This window comes from Dromiciops gliroides, chromosome 3 (genome assembly GCF_019393635.1).
Source record: "Dromiciops gliroides isolate mDroGli1 chromosome 3, mDroGli1.pri, whole genome shotgun sequence".
Taxonomy (NCBI): Eukaryota; Metazoa; Chordata; class Mammalia; order Microbiotheria; family Microbiotheriidae; genus Dromiciops; species Dromiciops gliroides.
The window spans coordinates 95669667-95684492 of record NC_057863.1 but is presented as its reverse complement, the minus strand read 5'-3'; the positions used below and the strand labels follow the sequence as shown (position 1 = coordinate 95684492).

The following is a 14826-nucleotide window of genomic DNA, read 5'->3' as shown; positions in this document are numbered from 1 at the left end:
GTATCGATCAGATTTCTTATATTCTTCAAAACTGGTCATTTTATATTAAAAGTTTAAATTGTTCTGATTTTGTTCAGTATTTTCTTCATTTGTTCATACAAGTCTTCCCAGATTTCTTACAGAACAATAAATATTCCTTTATATTCATATACCAAAGTTTAGCCATTCTAAATTGATGGGCATCCCCTTAGTTTTTACTTTTATCATTAAAGAACTGCTATGAATATTTTTGTAAATACAAGGAGGATCTTTTCTGCTTTCTTAGATATGTTTGGGCTACAGGCCTAGTAGTTATACTGCTGGGTTAAAAGGTATGCCCCGTTTAGTAAGGTATTCTTTCCCCAAATACAAATGCCCTGGTTTCTTGAATTATGGGGTTATTGACTTAAATTTTTTTTTTTATCCTGGGCTGTCTCCAGTTGTCCTGATGTTCATCTTGCCACTGGACCCAGATGGCTCTGGAGGAGAGTTAGACTGGTGACTTTGCACAGCCCTCCCTCACTTAAATCCAATTCACTGCAGGTCTTGACATCACCTCCTGATGCCCTGGTCCTCTTCAAAAACTAAGGATAAACAACAACATTGACTTAAATTATTCCTAGTCTTCCTCATCTAGTCTGTTCTACTCATCTATTTTTCTGTTTTTTAGACATGTACCAAATAATCTTTTTTTTTTTTTTTTTTTAGTGAGGCAATTGGGGTTAAGTGACTTGCCCAGGGTCACACAGCTAGTAAGTGTTAAGTGTCTGAGGCCGGATTTGAACTCAGGTACTCCTGACTCCAGGGCCGGTGCTCTATCCACTGCGCCATCTAGCTGCCCCCCAAATAATCTTTTTTAAAAAAAATTTAAAAATTTTAAATTTTTTTCCAAATAATCTTTATGATTACTGTTCTATAGTACACCTTGAGTTTTAGAAGTGATATTCTCTTTTATTCCTACTTTAAAAAAAGTGTTTCCTTTGAGACTGTAGAATTTTGATCCTAATGATTTTTCTTAATATTTTGTTTAACTTGAGAAAATGTAACCTCGGCCATTAGGTAAAGCATTACATTTGTAAATTCATTTAGGTCATATTATATATTTGTATGTAGCCATAACCAATGGATATCCCTCTACATCTAAGCCAATCCAAAATTTGCTTTAGTGCAAGTTATAGAATGGTTTAGGGCAGCTAGGTGGTGTAGTAGATAGAGTGCTGGGCCTGGAGTGAGGAAGACTCATCTTCCTGAATTCAAATATGGCCTCATAAACTAACTCTATGTGTGACTCTGGGCAAATCACTTAACCCTGTTTGTCTCAGTTTTCTCATCTGTAAAATGAGCTTGGCAGGGAGCTAGGTGGCACAGAGAGTAAAGCACCAGTCCTGGATTCAGAAGGACCTGAATTCAAATCCGGCCTCAGACACTTTACACTTAGTAGCTGTGTGACCCTGGGCAAGTCACTTAACCCTCATTGCCCCGAAAAAAACCCAAAACAAACAAAAAAAACGAGCTGGAGAAGAAATGTCAAACCACTTAAGTATCTTTGCCAAGAAAAGATCAAATGGGGTCACAGAGTCAGACATAACTGAGATGACTAAACAACCAGCAACATAGAATGCTATAAGTTCTCATTTAATATGAACCAAAATTCAATTAATGTGACACATGAAGGCTATGTTATGATTTGCATTTTTTAAAAAGAGCCTTTAACAAAATGAACAAAAGGAAGAATACTTCTGATTGAAACATTTCTTGAGGCGGGGTGGTATTTGGGTAGGGCTGCACAAGAGGTATATACATTAGATAGTGCCTACTAGATCCTTGCCACAATCCTGTGAAGTGGATGCTGTTATGATCCCCATTTTTGCAGGGTTATTTTTTTGTGTTTGAAGCCAGATGTACAAAGATTTAAAGAAAGAACTATTTAGTCTCTATTGCTAAAATATTTTAAAGGACAGTAATGTCTTTGTCATTATCAGTGTAGGCTTATCATTAGATTTTCAGCAATTTTTTTTTTTTTTAGTGAGGAAATTGGGGTTAAGTGACTTGCCCAGGGTCTCAGCTAGTAAGTGTTAAGTGTCTGAGGCCGGATTTGAACTCAGGTCCTCCTGAATCCAGGGTCGGTGCTTTATCCACTGTGCCACCTAGCTGCCCCTTCAGCAATTTTTAGATTTAAAAATTTTTGTTTTTGGGGCAGCTAGGTGGCGCAGTGGATAGAGCACCGGCCCTGGAGTCAGGAGGACCTGAGTTCAAATGCGGCCTCAGACACTTAACACCTACTAGCTGTGTGACTCTGGGCAAGTCACTTAACCCCAATTTCCTCACTAAAAAAAAATTTTGTTTTCTATAACAACTCTTCCTTTGTAATATACCTCAATCAGAAATATTTTTTTCTTATCAGAAATATTTTTTCTTATCCTTAACAATTAGGTTACATTGACAAAATGATTTATTTAAAACAGTTTTGGGCTGAAACAAATGATTATATTTTACATATAACTTTGAATAGTGCAACCACTTAACAGGATTTATTATTCACACTTATCAGGACCTAGCTATAGTTGTGTTTTGAGTTCTATATATACAGGCCTTAAATGTACTTTGGTAGATTGGCCAGTAGATATAATATACATATATAGTTATTTTAAATGGGGCCTCTTTATCGATTTCCTCTTAGGTTTTGTTACTCTATAGAAATGCTGCTTTGCTGAAGCTACTGATTTGAATTAGTTTATTTGCTAATTCTCTGGGATTTTCTGTGTCAACATGTCATCAGTAAATAATACTTTGTCTCTTTGCAATTTTTCTCCCTTTTAAAAAGCACATTGGCATAATTGCAGATTTTTCGTTTCTAACCCTCCAGCCCTTTCCCACAAGGGAAAGCTCCCTTCTATTTATATTAAATTGCATCCTCAGCTTACTTTATCTTCTTTGTGCTTTGCTAATATATTTTCAGGGAAAGGCATTTTCCTCTAAAGATAGTTCTAATTGCATCCTATAAATTTTAGTTTGTTCTATCTTTGTTATGCTCTTTAGAATAGTTCTAGTTTTTAGGATTTGTTTTTTAATCTACTAATTTAGGATGTTGTTACTTAGTTTACATTCAGCTCTAACACTTACTGTATTGTCATATAAAAAGTGCTTACTATTGCCTTTTTATGTTTATGATTCCTTTATGCTTTAGCATAGGACTAGTTTTTGCAATGCTGAGATATGTAAATGTAAAAACCAGTTTTTATTCAGAAATTGCTAGGTCTTTCAAATTTTATCATTTTCATGATTGTGTTCATTTTCCTTTTCATTAATCTGTTAGCTTTTTTAGCAAAATATTTGTCATTCAAATTAATTCTTATTATCAGTGTATTTGAAGTTCAATTAGATTTTCCTTTTCAGAAGTTATACTGTTTTATTTCTACATATTTCTCATATTTCATTGTAGATAATTCCTTGAAACATAATGTAGTTTTCCTGTTTATCTCTCTTAATGTTACTAGTTTATGTTGTTTGTTGTTTTATCAGAACTCAATGATTGTAACGCCTGTCTTTTTGGAGTTAGGTAAAGCATAATGAGTTTTGTTTGGATCCTTCACTTTTCACTATGTATGTGTTTATATGTTTTAAATGTGTTTCTTGTTTTCACTAAATTGTTGGGTATTTTTATCCATTCTTTCTTTTTTTTCCTTTTACTGGGGAGTTATATCCTTTCACATGCAGAGTTATAATTGGTGGCCCAGTCCCACTGTTGCTTGGCACCTAAGCTTTGACCTGCACCTTTTCTGACCTGGACTGGATTTGTATCTTTTTAGGCAGCCTAGTGGTTTCTGGCTGCCAGAGGTTCATCACTTTGGTGCCAAACTTATTGTTGACTCAGATAGGCTTTAGTCGTACTGCAGCTCAGAATTCTCAAACTCAAGTGATACACCCATCTCAGCTTCCCCAACAGCAAAGATTATTGGAGTTCACTACCTTTCCTAGCTAACTTGTCAGTGTAGAGAGGCTTCTCCAAACTTCTTCCTTGGTGTCCCATACATCCCTTCCCTGGTGTAGCAGGTAATCTTGAGCAGTATGGGTGCAACTCATTGAGGAAGATTGAAGTTACCATTCTTTTGAATGGAATCAAACTTATCTACTTATAATAATACCAATTTACTAATGAAGTAATGAAGATTTGTAACAAATCTAAGGTAGTCAAAAGAATCAAATGACAGTAACACAGTTCTTAAACTAAATTTTTGAAAAAGTTTCTTCATTAGTAAATTGGTATTATTATTCTTTTTGCCTATAAATGTATTTCACTTTCTTCACTTGATGGTTTCTCTAAATCATACAAAATTTTTTAAAAATCAGCAATAAACATTAGTCTGAGCTCTCTAGACTTATCTAAATGATTTTGTTTGGTCTTTTCTTGCTACCTTTATATTGTATTTATGTTTTATTTCTACTTTCCTTGTCTTTCTTTTGATTTGTGAATTTGTCAAATCCTCTGCTGATATCTGGTTTGAAGAAGTCCAGTCTTAAAATTAATGATTAAGTTCACATTTGTATATGATATGCCTTTTTGGGGTGTAAATTCATCTGCTTTGCTTTTCAGAATATCATGTTTCATTCTTTTGATTTCTCCTAGTTGAGAAGTAGTCCTATTTAAATCTGAATGGTTTTCTTTGGTACATGAATTATTTTATTTTGGCTTCCTGTAATTTTTGTTGTTAGACTTTGGTGGTGGCATTCTTTATTTTAACTATGATACAGGATGATGGGATCATTGATTTAGAGCCATAAGGGACCTTAAAAGTCCTAAGTCCAATCATGAAGAAGGTGAGTGAGGCCCAGGGAACTGTATCCATTTGCACGGGGCCATGAAGGTAAATACATGACAGAGTTGGAATTTGAACCCAGCTTCTTTGACTCCAAATCCAGCATTCTTTCTTGGTGAAGTAAACATTAGTTTTTGCTCAGTGGGTTTTCTTTTGGGTCTATTGATTTGAAACCTGTCCTGTTTTCAGTACTTCTGAATAATCTTCCTTGATTTCCTGAAGTATGATATTCAGGCTCTTTATATCAACTTCAGTCTTCCAGTTCAGTTTCTTTGATTTATAGAACTCTCATGTATTGATCTAGTCTTGTCTTTTCATTTTATTCAATTAATTTTTCTTTTTTTTTTTGGGGGGGGGGTTATTTTGTTTTTTTGCAGGGCAATGGGGGTTAAGTGACTTGCCCAGGGTCACACAGCTAGTAAGTGTTAAGTGTCAAGTGTCTGAGGTCGGATTTGAACTCAGGTCCTCTTGAATCCAGGGTCGGTGCTTTATCCACTGCGCCACCCAGCCGCCCCCCAATTGATTTTTCTTCTGCCTCTTTTGTGGACGAAATAAGCCTCTTCCTTAAAACAATTAAAGAATCTTCTCTTTTGGAGATTTTTCTCTATTCATTCTAAGTTCTCTTTATTTTCTCTAGAGCCCTATTTTTTATCCTTAATCCTTTTAATTATCTTATTGCTATTTAAAAAAAAATCATTTCTTGCTCGAGTTCTAGTGGGTGGGGGGTGGGAATGGAGGAGGAAGAGAAGTTGGAACACAATTTAAAAAAAATTGATGTTAAAATTTGTTTTTACAAATATTTTGGAAAATATAATTCTATTCAATTAAAAAAAAATCATTTGTTTTATATAGCTGTCACTTCCCAGACTTCTCACCCCAACACAATAGAACTCTCCCTTATAATGAAGTACAGTTAATCAAAACAGACACTGACTGTAGCTGTATCCGTGCATATATGCTTGCATTCTGGTCATCATCCTCATTCCCCTTCCCTCTGACTCTGTGCTCGAGAGGTAAAATTTTACCTTGTACTGGAACCGGGCCCCATGTCCTTTCCTGACTATTTCCAAACCATGCCCTGTTTCCCTAGATCGCATCTTCCTCTGACTCCCCTAAATGTTGTCTTCCTCTTTAGAATGTGCACTTCTTGATGGCCAGGACTGTGTTGCTTGCTTATATTTGTGTCCCCAGTGCCCTCACACTTATCATAATGGCTGGTGAGTTGTGAGTGCTTAATAAATGCCTTTTCATTTGTTAAAGGTCTCTCCTTGCCACCTTTGGCTTGGTGTCTCATCAGCTCCTATGGGTTCAGTTATCATATCTGTGTACATGATTCCTAGATCTGTATAACCAGCTCTAGTCTCCCTCCTGAGCCCGTCCTACACCAGAAACCACATTTTGGTCATCATAACCTGAATGTCCCATCTTGTATTCAGCCTGCTCAAAGCAGAACCCAATATTTCTCCCTCAAGCCCTCCCCCCTTCAAAAGTTATCTGTTACCATACCAATTACCTCAGGCTTGGTGGACATCCTCAGCTCTTCACTCATACGGTCTATCCAGTCTGATGACATTTTATTATTTCTACCTTTACAACAACTATTGACTGTGTTTTTGCCCTTCTTTGTATTCCTAACTCTTAGTACAGTGCCTGGCACATAGTAAATGCTTAATAAAGTGCTTTTTTACTGACTATTGACTATTATATTTATTGTTTCTTACAGGACAGTAAATACTATGTTTATGTACCAAAATTGATCTAGCCATTCCCAATTTTGTGTGTTTATTTTGTTTCTAGTTTTTTTGCAACTATAAAAAGTACAGCTAGAAATATTTTGATGTATGTGGAGTTTTTCTTTTTGTCATTGACTTCTTGGGGAGCTTAAGTAGGGGAAAACAACACATTAGGGGCATGGTAACTAGGGAAAGAAAGTTTTTTTGTGTTTTGGAAGTTTGAGATTGTGAATTTAGCCATTTGGCTCTCTTGATACAACATCTCCAGAAGCAATGATAGTATTGATTTAATGACTTTTGATTTGATTGATTTATTTGATTCCCAAAGCAAGAGTTGTTATATTCCTATCTCAAGGGAAGTTGCTATCCCCAGAACAGGCCACAGGTGTAGTGGGTTACATGAGTTTTTGCTCATTCACAAGTAAGGAACCAGCTCTAGGAAGGGAATTCTTTTTATATTCATTTCAGAAAAAATTGAGTTAGAAATTTTCTCCCTTCCTTCCTTACCTCCCCCATGGTAAGCGATTTGATATAGGTTATATATGAATAATCATACAAAACATTTCCATATTTGCCATGTTGTGAAAGAAAAAAACAGACCAAAAGAAAAAACCATGAAGAAAATAAAGTGAAAATAGTATGCTTAAACTTGCATTCAGACTCCCCATCAATTCTTTTTCTGGATTGGACAGTGCTTTTCATCATGAGTCCTTTGGAATTGTCTTATATCATTGTGTTGCTGAGAATAGCCAAGTCATTCATAGTTTGTCATTGTACAATGTTGCTATGACTGCATACAATGTTTTCCTGGTTCTGCTCACTTCACTTTTCATCAGTTCATGTAAGTATTTCCAGGAAATATTTATGGCAAATATCACTATAAACACTTGAAATCTGACATATACAGGGTGGGCCAAAGGTGATGAAAAGGGTGTGATGTTTTAATAACACCATTTATGAGATTTGATTTTTCACATGTAATATAAATTCATTTCCTATATATATTGTATATGATGCTATGGTATGGTAAATTATAAACACAAAATAAAGGAGTTATTAAATATTTGTGACTTTTGGCCCATCCTGTATAAGAAAATGTTAAGTTAATGAGTTAACTTCTAGTTCATAGTGAATAAATGATCAAAACATATGGACAATATTGAAAAAAGGAAATTCAAATTGTTAATCATTTGAGAAAAGCTAATAATCTTATATATTTATTTTGTAAAATAATCTTTCATCTCTTATTTTTTCTTTCTCCAGAAATGTTATGAACAGAAGCAGTACAAAAATGGTCTCAAATTCTGCAAGATGATTCTGTCAAATCCAAAGTTTGCTGAACATGGAGGTATTGTATCATTTAAAAGATTAAATTGCCATGGGAAAATAAAACCAATTTGAGAAGCACTGTAGCTAGGGAGTGTTGTTGAATTTCAAGGAAGAGTGCTTCCTAATGTTCAGTGCCTTGGTTTCATTTTAAAAGCAAGAATGAAGCTCTTTAATATGAAAATTATCAAACTCTCTATGGAACTTATTCTAGATCATTTTTCTTATGTTAAACTCAGGCTATGTTAGACTATATCTCGATTCATGTATAATAGTGGTTTGACTTATTGGAAAGGACAGTGGGCTAGGATTCATGGTACGTGTCTCTATGTCTATATTTATTTTGTCCTTCATAGTCTTATGATGACAGTTTTGACCTAGTTGTGCTCTAAGTTATTTTTTTAAGTAATGTTATGTTTCTTGCTAATCCATCTACAACCTATTATAACCAGTGACACATTTGAGAAATGATGGGGTTGAAGAAGGTTGGGTTAGAGATAGTGGTTGGAGATGTAGACCATAACAAATGTTAATGGTCCTGCATCAATGTCAGAACTATCTCTAGGGAGACAACGGACAGTCTTCTGGGAAAAAAAAGAAAGGAAAAAAAAGAAAAGTTAGTTGTTTGGAGATAACCTTTTAAAGGAATTTTAGAGATAAATAAGATCTTAATCATATATAATACGTCATCTATACTATTTTACAGAGCTATTTTCAGGAATGTTTTCTCATTTGATTTTCACATTTCTATAAAGTAAGTAGGGCATTTTGTAGTTAAAGAAATTGAAGTATACATATATACACACATATGTATGTATATGTATGTGTGTGTGTGTGTGTGTGTATAAATTTTTTTTTGAAGCATTGGGGTTAAATAACTTTCCTGGGGTCATACGGCTAATAAGTGTCTGAGGCTGGATTTGAATACAGGACCTCCTGACTCTAGGTCCAATCCTCTATCCACCATGCCACCAAATTGCCCCGAAACCGAAGTTTATAGAATTATAAAAGGTAAACAGGACCTGAAGATATAGTTGAATCCCTACATCTCACAGATAAGAGCTTAAATGACTTGAGCAAGATTAGGAGCAGAACTTGGATCTTCTTTTTTTGGCGGGGCGGGATGTTGTCTGTGTCCATCAAGAGATTTTATAATCTATTTGCTTTTTGGATTTATTAGATGAAAGATTTGAATCCTATGCTGTCTTCTCTTTAATGTTTGAGCATGCTACCGGGTTACTTCTCTTATATCCCAGTGTTTGTCTTGGAATGATCAACTTTTTGTTAATTATCCTAAATAGAAGATATTTGTTAGGGTGGATTGACTGAGAAAAAGGTGGTCCATTCTATTTCCAAAAAAGTAATTTTGAAATATCAATATCCTTTGATAACTGGTTAATTGAGTTGACAGTTTTATCTTATTTTTTAAATTGGAACCCACTTTTGGAGGTCAGTGTTTCTTGGATGATTTTTGTGTTCAAAATATGCTCTTCTTTTAGCCTGGAGTTACCTGCAGGATAAGGGAATGGTAGATTCAGAAAGTTTGAAACATTTTACATAAAAAGACAAGTAAAAAAAAGAAAAAGCACAAAAAAGCATGCTTCAGTCTGTGTTCAGTCAATATCAGTTCTTTCTCTGGAGGTGGATAGTATGCTTCATCATTAGTCCTTTGGGATTGTCTTGGATCATTGTATTGCTGAGAGTAGTTAAGTCATTCACAATTGCTCATAGAACAATAATGTTGTCACTGTGCGCAATGTTCTCCTGGTAAGTTTGAAACAAATTAGAAAAAATTAACCCCATTAACTCTGAAGTTGTTTAATGTAATTATTTTTTATTTCATACGAACTAAGAGAAAATTTCATTAGAATCAAAATATTTTCACTAAGCCTTTATTTACCTCATGTGGGACATGAGTTTGGGAAGTGATGAGATTTTACTTGATTACATCTTTTTTTTTTTTTTTTTTTTGGTGAGGCAATTGGGGTTAAGTGACTTGCCCAGGGTCACACAGCTAGTAAGTGTCTTTAAGTATCTGAGGCCAGATTTGAACTCAGGTCTTCCTGAATCCAGGGCCAGTGCTTTATCCACTGTGCTATCTAGCTGCCCCTACTTGATTAGCTTTTAGGTGAAAAAATTTAGAAGCTCCTCAGTTAGATTCAATCCAAAGTAAGTATTTAATTTCTGTTTTGAACTTTACCCAAAATACAAGGGTATAAGAGGTTCTTAAAGGGAAGAGGACATGTTGGCCAAGAAAGCCAAGTATGGAGAAGAATCTGTACTGCCCTGGGGTTTAGCAAACCCTCTGCATTAACAGTATGGGGAGAATTAGGTAACTAACCGTTTTGGAAAAGAAGCCCTTTCTGAACACTGGGCAAATCAGGGTCAGTAAAAGGCGGCTTTGGAATACCAGCAAACTCCTTTGGTTATACCTGTTCTTAAGTGTTAAATACACTTTCCCCAGAACTGTATCATAAATGTTTTGCTTAGCTAAAAGTATAAGATACTTGTCAGTTGTGAGAACTGATTCTTAGGATTTGCTCCAAGGTGCACTTTTACCTGGGAGTGATTGTGTGAATATTGATTTGTAATCTTAAAAGATCTTATGAGTTAAATTTGAACTTAAGTTCAAATTTAAGTAGGGATTTTTGAAATTCTTATGTATGACTATATAGATTTATCATTCTTTTACAGAGACCTTGGCTATGAAAGGGTTGACACTGAACTGTTTAGGAAAGAAAGAAGAAGCGTATGAATTTGTTCGTAAAGGACTTCGGAATGATGTCAAGAGTCACGTCTGTATCCTTTTGAAGTAGTTCAGTAGTGTAATTTTTGTTTCTTATGTTCTATTTTATCATTTGTGTCAGAATAATGAAATTAAGAACTGTTAGAATATGAAAAAACTGATACCTAATGAAGTTAGTACCCCTCCCACACTGGGGCCAGCTTTATAATTCAAATGCTTATTATGCATTTATAGGCAAAAAGTATGGTGCTGGGTATTCATAGAATTACCACTATAAGCAAGAGAGGGACATAGGCCAACAAGATCATAGATTTTGAATTGGAAGGGACCTTAGAGGTCACGTGGTACAAGCCCTCTTTTTAGAAATGAAGACACTGAATCTCATAGAGATGAAATGAATTGTTTGAGATCACACAAGTTATAAGTGGCAAAGGTAGAATTTGAGGCTGAGGCTTCTGGCTACAAATCCAGAACTATTTACACTCTTATCATAGATAGGCTTGTCTATGGCTTGCATTTCATACTCTAAAGCCATTGTATAGCCTTGGAGTACTTCCTACATGAGCATAGTTACTGGTTGGAATGCACCTTTTCTTTCCCTTCCTCCCTGCCCCTCCCCTGTTTTATTGATACCTTTTATTTCTTAGATGTCTGTTTATATCTCTTTTTTCTTTCTTTTTTTTCTTTTTTTAAAAATTAATAAAGTATTTTTTTCCCGTTACATGTAAAGATAGTTCTCAACTTTTGTTTATAGAAGCTTTCCAATTTCAGATTTTTTCTCCCTCCCTCCCCCCTCCCCTAGACAGCAGGCAATCTGATATAGGTTTTATATATATATATATATATATATATATATATATATATATATATATAATAACATTAAACATATTTCTGCATTAGTCATGTTATAAGAGAAAACTCAGAGCAATGACGACAAACCTCAAAATAGATAAACATCAGCACCAAAAACAAAAGAAGTAGTATGTATGGTTCATTCAGCATCTACTCCACAGTTCTTTTTTTTCCTGGATTTGGAGATCCTCTTCCATCATGAGTCCCCTGGAACTCTTCTGTGCCATTGCATTTGTGAGAAGAATCTAGTCCATCACAGTAGGTCAGCACACAATGTTGATGATACTGTGTACAATGTTCTTCTGGTTCTGCTCACTCATCATCAGCCCACACAAGACTCTCCAGGTTTCTCTGAACTCCTCCTGCTCATTGTTTCTTACAGCACAATAGTATTCCATTGTATTCATATACCACAACTTGTCCAGCCATTCCCCAATTGATGGGCATCCCCTCAACTTCCAATTCCTTGCCACCACATAACGAGCAGCTATAAATATTTTTGTACATGTGGGTCTCTTTTTTATTTCTGTTTGGAACCCTTCCTTATCGTAAAGAAAAACAGTTAAACAAAACTATCCCATATACTAAGTGCATCTCTTTTTTTTTTTTGGCCGGGCAATGGGGGTTAAGTGACTCGCTCAGGGTCACACAGCTAGTAAGTGTCAAGTGTCTGAGGCCGGATTTGAACTCAGGTTCTCCTGAATCCAAGGCTGATGCTTTATTCACCGCACCACCTAGCTGCCCCATGAGGTGCATCTCTTAACATAAATACTTGGAACCTATAGCCACCTATTTTTCTACAAAGAGGAGGAGATGTGTTTCTTCCTCTTTGATTTCAAACCAGTATTGATCATTGCCTTTAGTCTTAGTTCTCTTGCTTTTTTGGTTGCTTTTTTATTTTATTAGAGTAGTCATTGTTTATATTGTTTTCCTGGTTTTGCTTTTTTTCCCCTCTCATTTTATGCAAGTCTTTCCATGTTTTTCTTGACTTGCTAATGTGGTACAGTTCATTAGTATCCCATTCTATTGAAATAGACCTATTTATTCATCCATTTCCCAACTGACAGACCCTTATTTATTCTCCAGTGTTTGTTTTGTTTTTGTTTTTGTTTTTGTTGGGGTAGTGGGGGTTAAGTGACTTGCCCAGGGTCACACAGCTAGTAAGTGTCAAGTGTCTGAGGCCGGATTTGAACTCAGGTCCTCCTGATTCCAGGGTTGGTGCTCTACCCACTGCACCACCTAGCTGCCCCAATACCAATTTTTTTTGTGTGTGTGAGGCAATTGGGGTTAAGTGACCTGCCCAGGGTCACACAGCTAGTAAATTGTCAAGTGTCTGAGGCAGGATTTGAACTCAGGTACTCCTGACTCTAGGGCTGGTGCTCTATCCACTGCGCTGCCTAGCTGCCCCCTATATTTTTTCTCTTGTAAATAATGTTTATTAAAATTAACTTGGGACAGCTAGGTGGCGCAGTGGATAAAGCACCAGCCCTGGATTCAGAAGGACCTTGGTTTATTTTATTTTATTTTTGCAATAAACATTTATTTTATATTTTTCCAGTTACATGTAAGGGTAGTTTTCAACATTTATTTTCTTTGTTTGTTTGTTTGTAGTGAATAGGAGTTAAGTGACTTGCCCAGGGTCACACAGCTAGTAAGTGTTAAGTGTCTGAGGCTGGATTTGAACTCAGGTCCTCCTGACTCCAGGGCTGGTGCTCTATCCATTATGCCACCTAGCTGCCCCATAACATTAATTTTCATAAGATTTAGAGTTCCAAATTTTTCTCCCTCCCTCCCTTTCCTCCCCCCTCCACAAGACAGCAACCAATCTGGTATAGGTTATATATGTTCAATCAACAAGTGCTCTTTTTATCAGTTCTTTCTATGGGAGTGGATAGTATGCTTCATCATTAGTCCCTTGGGATTGTCTTGGATCATTGTATTGCTGAGAGTAGTTAAGCCATTCACAATTGCTCATCAAACAGTACTGCTGTCACTATTGCACAATGTCCTCCCAGTTATGCTCACTTCACTCTACATCAGTTCATAAGAGTCTTTCCAGGTTTTTCTGGGATCATCCTGTTAGTCATTTCCTATAGTATAATACCATTCCAGTATAATCATATACCATCACAGCTTCTTCAGTCATTCCTCAGTTGATGGACATTCCCTTGATTCCCAATTCTTAGCCACCACAAAGAGTTGTTAAAATATTTTTTGTTTAAACTTTCCCCCTTTTCTCTTTTTCATGAGTACTATTGTTTCCTTCCATCCTATTCCCTTCTCCATGATATATACTCTATTATCTATCTTTTCACCCTATCCCTCTTCAAAAGGGATTTGTCTGTCCCCTCCCCCAATCTGCCTTCCCTTCTTTTGCCCCTCTCTCTTTATCCCCTTCCCCTCCTATTTTCCTGCAGAGTTAGACAGATTACTCCACCCAATTGAGTGTGTATGTTATTCACTCCTTGAGCCAATTCTGATGGGTGTTAGGCTCATTTATCGCCAGATTAAATCGAATACTCCACCCAGTTGTGTGTGTGTGTTAATCCCACCTAGAGCCAACTCTGATGAGATTAAGCCTATTCTGATGAGTGTAAAGTTCATTTACTGCCCTGCTCCTCCCATCTCTTCCCCCACTCCATAAGCCCTTTCCTGTTTCTTTCAAGTGGGATTTCACCCCATGCTACCTCTGAATTTTCCCTTCCCCCAGTGTATTCCTCTCACCCCTCAGTTTTACCCTAAAGTCTTTCCAAAGTATGTTTGAAAGAAGAGTACAGTGTTGTGTTGTGTTCCAGTGTCTGTGAATGTTGATTTCTTTAACTTGTTAGGTTGGCATGTATATGGGCTTTTGCAGCGTTCTGATAAGAAATATGATGAAGCTATAAAGTGTTATCGAAATGCCCTCAAATTAGATAAAGACAATCTGCAAATCCTGAGGGACCTCTCTTTGTTACAGATCCAAATGAGAGACCTTGAAGGCTATCGTGTAAGTATTCTAATGTTAAATTTTTATTTTAAAGATGGTATAATTTAAAAGATGAATTAATGCTCTAGGTAGTTTTATTTGAATATCAGTTGCAGAGAAATGCCAACTTGCATTGGAAGAGGGAGTTTTCTCACTTGAGAGTTCCTAGTGGCAATTAAATCATGGCTGTAGTCTTTATTCCCAAATCATGAGTTAGGTTTAGAGTATCCATTCCTTTCACAAATACTTCTTAAGTGTCTGTTGTATGATGTGTAATATGCCTTGAAGGTCAAAGATTAATAAAACACTTTCAAGAAGGTTTTAAGAAGGAATAAATGAATTCTAGACAATACATCTCTAACTTTCTTTAGCCTTATCATTAGCCATCTTTGAAACTGAAATTGGGGG

At 36.0% G+C, this 14826-nt stretch overlaps 1 protein-coding gene across 1 annotated transcript in view; it reads left to right on the top strand.

Moving 5' to 3' along the window:
• Nucleotides 1–14826, top strand: part of NAA16 (N-alpha-acetyltransferase 16, NatA auxiliary subunit) — a 104030-nt gene that overhangs the window by 5423 nt on the left and 83781 nt on the right. Inside the window, exons 2-4 of the mRNA XM_043998383.1 lie at nucleotides 7793–7877; nucleotides 10550–10654; nucleotides 14282–14439. Of these exons, the coding sequence (XP_043854318.1) occupies nucleotides 7793–7877; nucleotides 10550–10654; nucleotides 14282–14439 (348 nt within the window). The remainder of the gene's footprint in view (nucleotides 1–7792; nucleotides 7878–10549; nucleotides 10655–14281; nucleotides 14440–14826) is intronic.